Source organism: Dromaius novaehollandiae, chromosome 3, assembly GCF_036370855.1.
Source record: "Dromaius novaehollandiae isolate bDroNov1 chromosome 3, bDroNov1.hap1, whole genome shotgun sequence".
Taxonomy (NCBI): domain Eukaryota; kingdom Metazoa; phylum Chordata; class Aves; order Casuariiformes; family Dromaiidae; genus Dromaius; species Dromaius novaehollandiae.
The window spans coordinates 107,787,392-107,800,228 of NC_088100.1; the positions used below are offsets into that span (position 1 = coordinate 107,787,392).

A 12,837-nucleotide genomic window follows, 5' to 3' on the forward strand; every position below is an offset into this window, starting at 1 on the left:
AAGATTTATATTGTATTTGGAAGGTAACAAAGGGACGTTTTGATTTGATAGAAGGTCAGCGCTATTCCTCCATGTGAAGGACTGCAGAGAAAGCAATGTATAAAGAAAGCGGGAAATGCCCAAACTGTTGAGAGGAGATGTCATTCATGTTGATTTTTCTTGTACTTCTTGAGTAGTAAGGAACGTTGTGAATGAAATGTTTAACAAGAAGTGAACTGTTGTCCTGTATGTCTAAAAACAAATATCCCCTGATAGAGATGGGGGATCTCAATGTGAAAAGCAAATAAAAATCAAAAATGTTTTTGAGAGGGGAAAATTGAACTTTCTTCAAGTGTGGGAACCTTGTTTTAATGAGAATGCAATTAACAGGGGAAGTGGCTGTGCAGGAAACTAGATGTCAATATAGTTACACTTTTAGAGGTGAACTGACAAAATGTTCGCAATAGTGCAGATCCAAAATAGGGTAACTGGATACATGGTCTGATGCTAACTGTAGAGTGCTAACAGCACAGATATGGCATGGTAAAAATTGTACCTTGATTGGCAGTTCCTAGCGCAGATTTATATAGGTTGCCTGCTAGTAAGTTACATGCATGGTGCTGTAGGGAGGAAGCCTGGGACAAAAATTGTAATTTTTGCTCATTTTGGTATGTGAATGTGCCTGGAAGATCGTACAGTGAGTAAAATGGGTAGGGCAGAGTGATAAAGCGTGGAGAGTGGCGTGGCAGAGATCAAAAGGAAGCAACACATTCTTTTATGATGAGCCCTTTAGAAAGCAGATTTAATAATCATCATCTATTCTCAGCTTACCATATGATTCTGGTCTCCTAGACCTGTTTCTGAAATACAGAATGAGTGTAAAGACAGTACATTGGAAATTATACTCCTGAATGTGTACATCTAATTTCCGCCCCCCCCCCTTTTTTTTTTGCAATGAAATGTCAGTGTATGAAAAATAGCTTATCTACCAAATTCACTAATGGATGTGTTTTTGTTTCTAATGGATAAGTAAGTAGTTAAGCATAAAATTGGACTTTTATACAGTTTTTAGCCTATAAAGATTGACATTTTATCTCTTAAGATGTCTTGTGTAAGCTGTATTCTTTTTACGTGTGTTATACAGGAAGATGAGAAATTTTTGTCTGAAGTTTTTGCACAATTAACAGATGAAGCTACAGATGATGATAAACGATGTGAACTGGTAAGTCATTGGTCTTGGTAGTTTCTTTGAATGCTTTAAACTTCAGAGACTAAATAGAAATACTGAGACTGCTCTACATAGTTCTGCAGTCATTGAGGTATTTGTTATAATCCTAAAATGATTTCTGATCTAATGAACTCTTTGGTTTCATACTCACTAGAAAATTTTCTTGCAATATAAACTGTGATTTATTTGCTCCAAATAGTTGTTTTATTATTGAGAAAGCATTAGCACTAAAGTCCTAGACTTCAAATGCATGCATTCTTCTAAGTATTCTTCCTTATACCATATCCTTACACTCATCATACAAATGTTGCTTTTTTCACTACTGCTTACTCATTCAAGAAAATCTCCAAATCTTACAGCTGAGGATTATCAGTAGTCCATTAGTGTAAATATATTACAAATGTTTATCCCTGAATGTGTTTATCTGCTTAGTGTAAATGGCTCTGTTAAAGTCTAGACTGTGCTTTCAGCAAAGGAAACATCTTTGTTATTTCAAACAAAAGGCATACCAGACAGAACTATAAATCCCTCATATGCTACACATGATAAAATAGCTAAAAGATTAATGTATTTATTTCTTAGGTAAATTTCTCTCTCTTACATATTTTGGGGGCTTTAATTGCTTTTGTTTTGCTTTCACACCTAATGTCTGCCTAATTGATGATTGGAGGAGGAAGGACTAGAATAATTCCATTTTCTAGGACGGCACTTATTTATCAGTACACAAACTCTGATATAAATTGCAACTATTGCCTACTTTTGGAAGAGTTTACAAAACTGGTGGTATGATAAAGAGTCTTCTTTGAGGCTTGTTACTTTGCAAAATTTCTTTCAAGATCACGAAAGAAAAGATACCTAATTGTCCAGATGTATCTTTTCCTTGTGGAAAGTATGGATGTTGTTTGAGATAAGGGTCTTATTTTCAGCTGACGTAACAATTAGTAATAGACTAGGACTTTGATTCTATACAGACATGAATTTGCTTATATAACTCAAGTTATACAAACATGTAATTTTGTTTACCAGAAAGATGGACAACTGTTTTCTTGATGGGTAACTATCCTTGATTATACTCCTATCTTCCTAGTTTTTTTATCAGTCTTATCACAGAATAACCAGTTTCTTCAAGTTGTGTTAATAATTCATTGTTTTCTGTATCAAAAGCATCTTACACTATGTTTTCCCTTATGTGATAGGTTAACTTTTTCAAGGAATTCTGCGCATTTTCTCAGACGTTACAACCTCAGAACAGAGATGCATTTTTCAAAACTTTGGCAAAGTTGGGAATCCTTCCCGCTCTTGAAATTGTAATGGTAGGTGAAAACTTAAAGCTGATTTTATTTAAAAACAAAAAACCACACACACAGAAAAACAGAAACACATCCTCTTGGCCAGTTTTTCAGATCTGGTAGGCATCTTTATATCTAAGTTTCATCGGGCAGCTTTGCTCCTGTGAAAATTGAAGTTTATTGTAAAGTTCAGAACCCAAGAAATGTTCACACTTTTCTAAAGTGGACTAATTTTATATATATATTTATTTTACCTTGTATGATGGAGAAATCTGTGGTAAATGTAGTACTCTTGACAACATAGCGTAAAAATTAAAAGTATGTGGCTTCTTGATTTTTGGAACAGTGCCAAAGAAGTACTTTTAGATCATCTTAAACTATTACTTTGTTCCTATTCTGAAAGATTGTGTAATCCTGTCTTTTCAGAGGTATGAAGCAGATTATTTTATTCTGCAATGTTGAAGCATACTTTTTATCATTCCTTCAGTTGAAGGTAGCTACTGCTGCTTGACCATTTGTAATTTATATATCATCACTATTGTTGCTTAGAAAATATAAATTCAATTTTTTTTATATTCTAGAGTAACAATCTGTCAGGTTACCAATTTGACATTGACTGCCAAAAAAAGACTGAAGTAATATAGATGTTAAGTGACTAGATGAACCCTAATCTCATTTTTCTCCAGTGCTAGTCTAATGTGAATGTTTCCTGTCCCATTTAATTTTTTAGGTTTAAAATTGTGCAGTTATTAGAAAGAAAAAATTACATGCCATAAGGAAAACGATTAATTCTTACTGCCTGTGAGTGAGTGTAGAACCATTTGTATGTACCTGCAATTAATTCGTAGTTGGTCCTTTTGTACAAATCTAATTAACCTGTGGATAACAGGTACAGAATATTAGCATTTTAAATATTCTGTCAACTAGTACCTTATTAACTTTTTCTTGCTTAAATTGTAGCTATCAAATTCACAGGAATCCTTACATTCTTTTTCAGGAAGAGAAATGGTGGTGAAAAGATTTTGTTCTACTTTATCATTTTTTTCTCTATCTATGTTACTGCATCTGTGGTAGATTTTTTTTTTTTTAAATAATAAAATGTTCTCAAATACCTCTTCTGATTCTCTGCAGCTGTACCTGAAATGGTTTATCTGTAATAAATTGATCTCATTTTTATTAGGGAATGGACGATTTGCAAGTTAGATCTGCTGCTACAGATATATTTTCTTATCTAGTAGAGTTTAGTCCATCCATGGTCCGAGAATTTGTAATGCAAGAGGCCCAACAGAGTGATGATGTGAGTAAAAGTATTTTAGAGCTTTTTTTAAATATCCTGTGTTTATTTAATGTTTACTGAAGTTTTATGTATAAATTATATCCTAGATGAAAGAGTTGTGAAGTTTTTGTTTGCTTGTTTAGTGTGTGAGAACAAAGGAAATGTAACTGCCACTTGCTTAGTGGCTAATGTAAGCTTGGATGCCTGTATCAGGCTTGTTAAAATAGGTGCCCAGTAGCTGCTGTCTGAAAATCGTTTTTTTTTTCTCAGGTAAAAACTTGCTTAATATATTTCTGAGTTTGAGGGTGTACCTCTCCTGCTTCCGGCCAAATAGGACAGTGATTGTCCTAGCTGCTTTATTACAAAATCTCTTGATTCGTCTTTTGTTGCTCCCTGTTTTTTGTTAGACTGGAATTTGCCAAATCTTGGAGGCAACATGTGTGCCTTTGAGCTGGGTAGCAGTGCCCTTCCATGTCTTTGGGGGATAGCTGTCTGGATTTAGAGAACCTCTCGGTCTGCCTTTTGAGTCGTGTCTCTCCTGACAGCTGTGCACCTAGCCCTGTTGTTGGCCTGGAAGCATTTGAGACTCTGGTCAGAGTGTCAGCATCTGCATCTGGCATTCTTAAAAAGCAGAGCTAGCTGTTCTTCTATGTCTGCTACGGGTCCATACGCCCTGTTTTTTTTTAAAAAAAACCAAATACTTCTGTGTTTGGGATACAGTTATCCTCAAAATGTAGGTATTATAAACGTAGGGAAAAACAGACTTAAGACTTAAAAATTTCTGAGCATGGTAGTGCTCTGTGTATTTACATTCCTAAGACCATAATTTTGCCTAATAGTGATGTTCAGATGAGAAGGGATGTGCCTGACAGAAGTCTGGTGTCTAGAAGCAGCTTCAAGAGATGGTTTCATTTGACTTGCAGTTTCCAGTTCACTTAATTTTTAAAATACTGAAACTCAGTATGGAAACTCTAGGAAAAGCATTCCACTTCTGAAACCTTGTGTATAATTGTTTTGGGGATTTTTTTGCAGGATATCCTCCTCATCAATGTGGTCATTGAGCAGATGATCTGCGATACCGATCCTGAACTTGGGGGAGCTGTTCAGTTAATGGGGCTCTTGCGTACTCTGATAGATCCAGAGAATATGTTGGCCACAGCTAATGTAAGAAAATACAAAGGGGTAAAGACACTTTACTGTCTCAGCTAAATTAAAAGCCTGATATTCTTTCCTATTCTTATTCTGGTGGGAGGATAAGAAAAGAGGTGTTTTTTGACAGTGTCATTTTTGATCCAGTATTGAATTTCATGAAGCTAAAAAAATAAGTGGAAACTTCCATTAACTGTTGATAACAAAAGGCATGTCTATGTGGCGTTGTGTAAATATTTATTAAAATGAGCAATCCTGTGCTTCAGTGAAATAGTACTAGCCTAGTCATAACTTCTGCTGGCTGGGTGATAAATGCTGAAATGTAAAAAGAGTCCAAGAGGGCTTTGTGTGAAACCAAATCAATGCTTTAATACCAGTGTTGTAATAAAGAGGCAACATCATTGAACTAGTCCAAAATGAGGAAGTTATTTGTATTCTAGAATCCCAAATTGTACACATTTTCAGATGTCAAAGGAAAAACAGAACATTTCTTGAAACCTGCATTTAAAACTTTGCTGATTGTTCCTTCCTTCCTTTCAACTGCTGTCATACTGAATTCAGACCTTTCCAAGGGCAAATTATTATGTGTCCATTACATTTTTGGCGCTTGTACCAAATGTTTACTCTTTTATGGGGTATAGTTAGTTATTAATTTCTCAAAATAGGGCTCTCTGAGTACAAGGTACTCAGTATTTAATGCATATTCTACTTAAGGATAAACATTGCTCATATTTTGATATGTATGTACTATGAAGCAAGATGGCAAGATGATACTTTGATGTAAAAAGTTGCAGGTAACATGGGTAAAATTACTGCCTTTACCTTTCAAAGTGGTTCAGACAAACTTTGTGAAGCACTTTGAGATATTTCTGTCTCTTCAGTATGTATTTGCATCCACAGTGTTTTTTTCCAGTGATAGTTAAGCTGTTCTGATGTCTCACAGATTTTCTGCTGTTTTATTTAATTAAATAAATATATCTTATGCCAGTGAAGTCAAAGAATGTTGCAGGTCCAGCCAAATAGATAGAGGCAAACCTAAGGGAGTTGCTTAGAATTTTTTGTTGGCCTTTATGTTACTACTGTTCCTTACTTAAAAGTATACAAAGAAATACCAGTATTTAATAAAGGTTATATTTGTTTTAGAAAACAGAAAAAAGTGAATTTCTCAATTTCTTCTACAACCATTGTATGCATGTTCTTACTGCACCACTTCTGGCTAATACATCAGAAGATAAATGTGAAAAAGGTGAGGTTATATATAGATATATATTTAATCTTGTAATATTTTCAGCTGACTTACTGTACTGGTGAAAAGATTTGTGATGTTAGCTGGGAATACACTTGCTGAAAACTATTGTTCCCCAGTGGCAGGAGATCAATGGGCAGAAGTCCTAATAGCGCTGTAATTTTCCTTTTATTAGATTAGTTGCAGCTTTGGTAATACATCTGCATGCCATACTTTGTTTAAAAAAAAATCGCTGATACACATCATTAATTTTAAACTACTTTTACAACTGCAGTTTTACAAAAATATTTGCTGTAAAGCAGAGTGTCTTCAGTTCACAAGTGCTTTCAGAAAAAAATATACAAAAACATTGCAGCGTTCAACAGAGTGATGCATTGCATGATTCTAGGCTTCCAGTGTCTTCATGTGATTAACTCCAAAAACTAGTTTTCACTTTGTGCTTTTCACTTTTATACTTTTCACTTCAACAGTATAGAAATACTGAAAGAAGTCCAAGAAATACATGTTGGAACTCCTTTCTCTTGTTTCTTTCTGTTTCTGTTTTTTTCCCCCCCCCCCACTTGGACAAGAATAAATGAATTAAATTTCTCATTTTTGTCTCTAGTGTTTTACAAACAGATATTTAACGTAACAGCCTCTGAGTCAGACTTTTTTTTAATAAAAACTCAAGAGATGAAAGCATTAGGTGAATCAGTAGAAGTTAAAAAAAAAAATTTGTAGTTTATGCATTTTATACATAAACCTTGTAGAACATCTGTAGCATTCATTTCAGAATGTTATATGAAAAATTTAGAATAAATACTTTCTTTTAGCCTAGGGAGGAATAATATTCCTAAATATTAGATTACATATTTTCACCTAGTTGAATTTGAAATTTTGTAATGTAAACTGAATACAGAAGTATCATCTGGCATATTCTGCTATGTTTATTTCCCTGTAGATTAGTGAAGCTTTTTATTTGATTTAAAGTTTGAACAATTAAAAAAAAGATTATTTATGCACATTTTAAAAATATTTACTTTACAACAGTTTAAAAACCTTTTCCTTTATTTTTTATTTGCCAGATGCAGTAGTTGGGTCTACTAAGAGTAATACAATTTGTCCTGGTAAGTTTTAACTCGCCTTGTCTTTTGAAACTTGTTTCATACACTGTGTATGTGTTTTTGTTTTTTTTTTTTAAGTTAAATATGTCCATATGTTGGGTTTTTTTTTAAATACTTTGTATTAGCATAGATGTAGGTGTGTTACTTCATTTGAGACACCAGGATGCTGGAAGAATAACATTTTCATCTGACTCTACTTCATCGGGTTTTCCTTTTTTATATTTTTAGGTTCTCAGGATGCAAGTTCAGATCATTGTTAATGGAATATGTAGTGAGCAGACATAGCTGAGCTTTTTTTTTTTAATCTGTGCTGACTGCTTCTTTGAGCGTTATGAAAAGACTAATGCTAATTAGGTTTATTAATTCCAGGTTTGATCAGCTTTCTTCTTTTAACACATACTGTTAATTTGGATAGCTGCAACCAGTAAGTCCATGATACTGGAGGAAACCCCACTTCCAGTTTAACATACTGGTGTGGCTGTAAAAAAAAAAAAAAAAAAAAAAAGGACTCTTCTGTTTGTTTGCTTTTTGTTTTGGGGCTGAGGGGGTGTTTTCTTCTGACAGAATGTCCAGATTCCTAAAGCAATTCCATAAGCGGGTAAAAAGATGTCAGGAAGCATAATAGCATCCAAGCTTAGTGACAATTTGGTGTGTGACTTTCTTCTTTCTTCTCTCTCTCTCTCTCTCTCTCTCTCTCTCTCTCTCTCTCTCTCTCTCTCTCTCTCTCTCTCTCTCTCTCTCTCTCTCTCCCTTTTTAATCAATGCATTTATTTTTCTCATAGATAATTATCAAACGGCACAACTACTTGCCTTAATTTTGGAGCTGCTTACTTTCTGTGTGGAACACCACACATACCACATCAAGAACTATATTATGAACAAAGATTTGTTAAGAAGAGTATTGGTCTTGATGAATTCAAAACACACCTTTTTGGCCTTGTGTGAGTATGGAGCTGCTGTTAACTTCCTTTTTCAAAATTTTTGTGTGTGCAATGTGTGTAGATATGTGTGTATACTTAAGTTAAAAGTTCATGTTACTTTCCTATTAATTACTGGCTAGTTGTTTAGTATTTTGGAAAAAAGGTGGCAAATATCAGTTAACACAGAAGAATGCAATTTGTGGTGGAAGGAGATTAGTTACATCTTTTGGATTCAACAACGATCCATTAAGTCTTTATGGCAGTAAGAATCATCTGAGGTTGGGTATCAAATCTCATCTGTGTGGGAATACTGTTGTTTCTTAATAACATCGTAAAACTAGTGCTCCTTGTGGAGAAGGAGTGGGATTTTGTGAACCATGATATTTGAAGAATAATGACTGGTTCTGGAAGGTGAACACAGAAGAGCACAGGAGTGAACTTGATGGGAATAACTTAACGGGAATAATTGAAGTACAACAACAATAAACTGAAAAGAACTGAGTGGATCCTGATCACATTCAGATATGCAGAAGAGTCAAAAAAAATAGGAAAAAAAAGATCAACTTTCCTCAAATGTTTATTTTGAACTTTCAGAAAATGCTTTTTAATGCTTTTGGTTTGGAAGCATATCTTGCTCTTTGTAACATTGGTTTGGTTTTTATTCTGTTCTCTCGAAGAGAAGCAGACTGGAGCCCAGATGAATAGTTATTAAATACTTTTAAATTTCTTTCTTCATATAGGTGCTCTTCGCTTTATGAGGAGGATAATTGGCCTAAAAGATGAATTTTATAACCGTTATATCACCAAGGGAAACCTGTTTGAACCAGTTATAAATGCTCTTTTGGATAATGGAACTAGGTACAATCTGCTCAACTCTGCTGTGATTGAACTATTTGAATTCATCAGAGTGGTAAGTTAAGCAGCTTCTTCAGCTCCTGTATGTATGTGGTATCTTAGACAGAAATGCAAAACAAAAATAAATATTCAAATAGCAAATAGCCAGTAATTTGCTTCATACTTTATTTATTTGATCACCCCTTCCAAGAATACTTGTAGGCTCTGTGTGTGTGTGTGTGTGTGTATAAAAGACAGTATGTGAATTCAGCATTAGCAGCTAAAAATATGGCTGCTGTTTCATCTCATCTGAAAAAAATGTGCAGTGCTTTGAAATCTGGAGGATTCAAGACCTGCCAACAATAAAGATTAGTTGTTACTCTTCCTAACAGAAGGGTGTCCTGTGCAGTCACTTACTGGGCTCTGTCTTGCAGTAGTTGCTGTTTCTTGAATAAATGGAAGCTGTTAATAGTGCATAGGATTTTTTTTAAGTTAACCTTTCCTCTCACACAAAGGACATTACTTTAATACGGCCTTTTCTGATTAGGGGAGGTATTTACATTGATTAGGAGAGGAGAAGGAAATTAACCATTTCATTCAGACTATCGCATTATTGCCCTTCAGTCTCTCTATACATGTAAATTGTCATCCTTGACTCAGGAGCCAGAATAGATGTGTCAGAGATGCTTTACAGCTGCAGTCTGTAAACGAAATTCTTTTAAGTGACTGACTGCAGTGTCACTGGTCTGAACTCAGCAGTGAGGAATTAGGTGAAATATGTTGCATGTGAGCAAGTCTGGGTCTGAATGAGATTGATTTGACTAGAAATTGGAGTGAGCATTGTTCTTTAAAATCCTACACACGTGCTTTCTCAGTGTCAACTTTGAATCAGTAGCTTTTCTGCCAGCAAAGGTTTTGGGAACAGTGTTTGTGTGGACAGGACAGAGGACAAACAGGAGCAACCCATCTGTTGTACTACTGGGGTGGGAAATCCAGACTTTGTAACAGCTCCTGAGCGACTCACTGTGAATGCCTTTATGTGTGAGAACCCTCTTGGTGGATCTATGTTCCCCAAAAACAGGGCAGTTTTTAGTTTGATGCTATGGTAGCAGCTAGCTTTTCCAACAAGAGGAAGAAGTCATTGTGGTTTTTGGATGATTTGGATACAGGTATTTTGTTACTTACTTCCTTTTTGCCATTGTGATATGAAAGTTAAGATTTACCTCATAGGGTGAGACTTGTTTAGAGGATGGCTGATGAAAAGGTGCCTCATCCCATGTGTGCTGATATAGTTATGGAGGGCTAGAAAGAGAGCTAAAACTTGTGGGAAGAGCAGGGTGTAATTAAATTCTTCCTTATTTTTCTCAAGAAGGCCTAATCCTAGATAGCAAACATCATGATTTAATTGCTCAAAATATCACAAATGGGAATGGGACAAGAAAAAAAGATTATTTTCCACTTACATGGGAAATTATAATTATTTCTGTAGACTTCAAAAAAATCTTTTTAATCTCTTCACATTTCTTTACAATAATCTTTTCGCTCTGGAGAATGGATCAGTTACTTTTTAAAATGAAACAACTGTAAAGCTTTCTGAATTTCTGCATGTTAATATTTGAGACTTAAAAACTGTTTTGTGCTTATGCAGGAAGATATCAAGTCACTTATTGCACATATAGTTGAAAACTTTTATAATGCACTTGAATCTATCGAATATGTTCAGACATTCAAGGGATTGAAGACAAAATATGAGCAAGAAAAAGACCGACAAAACCAGAAACTGAACAGGTACCCCCCAGTTTGTGTGCTAAGGCTTTTATTTAATGTCATTATGTAATATCTTTTTATTGCTGATTCCCCCAAAGAGGACAAAAAAAAGGCAAAGGCTGGATTTTTTTTTTCTTTCATGATGAAAATTTCTTTAATTAGAGTAAACCCCCATTTGGGCTTCCTTGTGGCCTACTGTAGTACAATTCATATTTGTTAATATATTAAATGTTAAATTCAGAAAACTTTTAGCTTATGAAGAGTAGAATCTTCCTTTGTCATTCAGAGTTAGGCTTCAGTCTCCCTCCTTGTCAGTTGACGTTTTGGTGACGCTTATGGTCGGACTGGGCTGGGTTGCCTTCTCTAGTGCATTGAATTCTCATTAAAATTCTGTGCCGAGCTGACAGTCTGGAAATGGTGAGCAAAACTTGAATCATTTGTCATGTGTTTCTTACAGTGTTCCATCTATATTGCGTAGCAATAGATTTCGCAGAGATGCAAGAGCCTTAGAGGAAGATGAAGAAATGTGGTTCAATGAAGATGAAGAGGAAGAAGGTGAAGCTGTTGTACCTCCAGTTGAGAAATCAAAACCAGAGGATGATTTTCCAGATAGCTATGAAAAATTTATGGAAACTAAGAAAGGTATTTACCAAATATCAGCTTGTCAGCGTGGCAAGCACCGTGTGTCTGATCTACGAAGTGTCATGTATCGTGTAAACAATGTGTCACTGAAGCATAAGCAGGAGTAATGGTATTCTGTGAAGTAAGTGGTGAATTCTCAATGTGCCTTTGGAAGCCAGTTTAGGATTAAAATGATCAGTTAAATTGCTCCAAACATACTGGTAGTTTAAATCGCCTTCAAAAATAAATCTTTTTATGTACTTCTGTATCCCGAGCGAACACCATCCCCATGTCGAAAGCAGCTGTGCCATTCTCTCATTTTGAATGCTTGCATGCTTTGGGTGAGGGCCGTAGGTGAGTCGCTGATTTAAACCAAAAGAAGAAAAGGCTTCTTTTGTCCTGCAGTTGTCCTGTGATGTGGATTGTACTTTATGGTGTACAACTGATATTTAAGTATGAATGTTTGTCCCTCAGCTAAAGAGAGTGAAGACAAAGAGAATCTTCCAAAAAGGACTTCAGCTGGGGGATTCAAATTCACTTTTTCCCACTCTGCCAGCGCAGCTAATGGCGCAAACAGTGCAAACAGTAAATCTGTGGCAGCTCAGACATCACCAGCAAGCTCCAATGGCTCCTCTTCCAAGAATGCAACCCTGACCACAGCCGTGACAGCCACGAAGGTGGGGCAACTTGTGTAAGAGTACAACAGTAGCGGTATCATGAAATCATACTGATCGTAATGTAGTAAGGTCAGCATTAGTCCCTAGGTAGAATATCTTATTTATGAATAAATTGATACAGAGCTCTGTTCAGTAAAAGCCCTTACTAGTTTTGGGGAAGGTTTAAAGACGTGTTAGGTAGGACTAGGATCTTTTGCTAATCTGATGGGCACAATCCTGTATCTTCTGCATAATTCTAACTTCCCACCCTTCAATTTTGTATAACTGTCTGGTTGCTGCTTTCTGTTTGTGATACACATAAGGGGTTGGGGGGTGCCTTGTTTGCTTGCTTGCTTGTTTTTTGAATTAGTGGACCCACAGTCATAGAATTAGTAAGTTTTTAAGCAGCTGAAATACAGTAGCTAATTGATACTTTTGTTTTGTCATATGTGACAGTGTATTAGTTTAATCTATAGCTTGAAAGCTCTTGAGAGGCTTCAGGAAAGTGTTTTAGCTTGGCAAAAAATTTGCTGCACAAACTTAAGACTTCTCAGCAAAACACGTATGCAGTGGACACGTTAGGTTTTCTAACTACCCAGCTGGAAAAGACTGGAGCTCCTGCTATGTTGTGTAGTGGGATGGTTGAATAGCTGGAAATATTTTCAAGTATCTCATGTCTTACCTGGAAAGTAGTGGATAGTATAAAAAGATCAACAAAGTATTTCAAAAACACCTAACTGTAGGTTTATTGAGTGCCATCCTAAGAGAG

General features: G+C 35.5%; 1 protein-coding gene across 2 annotated transcripts in view; it reads left to right on the forward strand.

Annotated features, from left to right (window-relative positions):
* Nucleotides 1-12,837, forward strand: part of PPP4R3B (protein phosphatase 4 regulatory subunit 3B) — a 31,858-nt gene that overhangs the window by 16,087 nt on the left and 2,934 nt on the right. Inside the window, exons 5-15 of one of the 2 annotated variants that reach the window (XM_064509734.1) lie at nt 1,124-1,201; nt 2,404-2,520; nt 3,677-3,793; nt 4,805-4,954; nt 6,065-6,167; nt 7,232-7,273; nt 8,053-8,211; nt 8,931-9,100; nt 10,673-10,812; nt 11,249-11,433; nt 11,887-12,089. In XM_064509734.1, coding sequence (XP_064365804.1) covers nt 1,124-1,201; nt 2,404-2,520; nt 3,677-3,793; nt 4,805-4,954; nt 6,065-6,167; nt 7,232-7,273; nt 8,053-8,211; nt 8,931-9,100; nt 10,673-10,812; nt 11,249-11,433; nt 11,887-12,089 — 1,464 coding nt within the window. The remainder of the gene's footprint in view (nt 1-1,123; nt 1,202-2,403; nt 2,521-3,676; nt 3,794-4,804; nt 4,955-6,064; nt 6,168-7,231; nt 7,274-8,052; nt 8,212-8,930; nt 9,101-10,672; nt 10,813-11,248; nt 11,434-11,886; nt 12,090-12,837) is intronic. The other variant, XM_064509735.1, reaches the window with a different exon arrangement.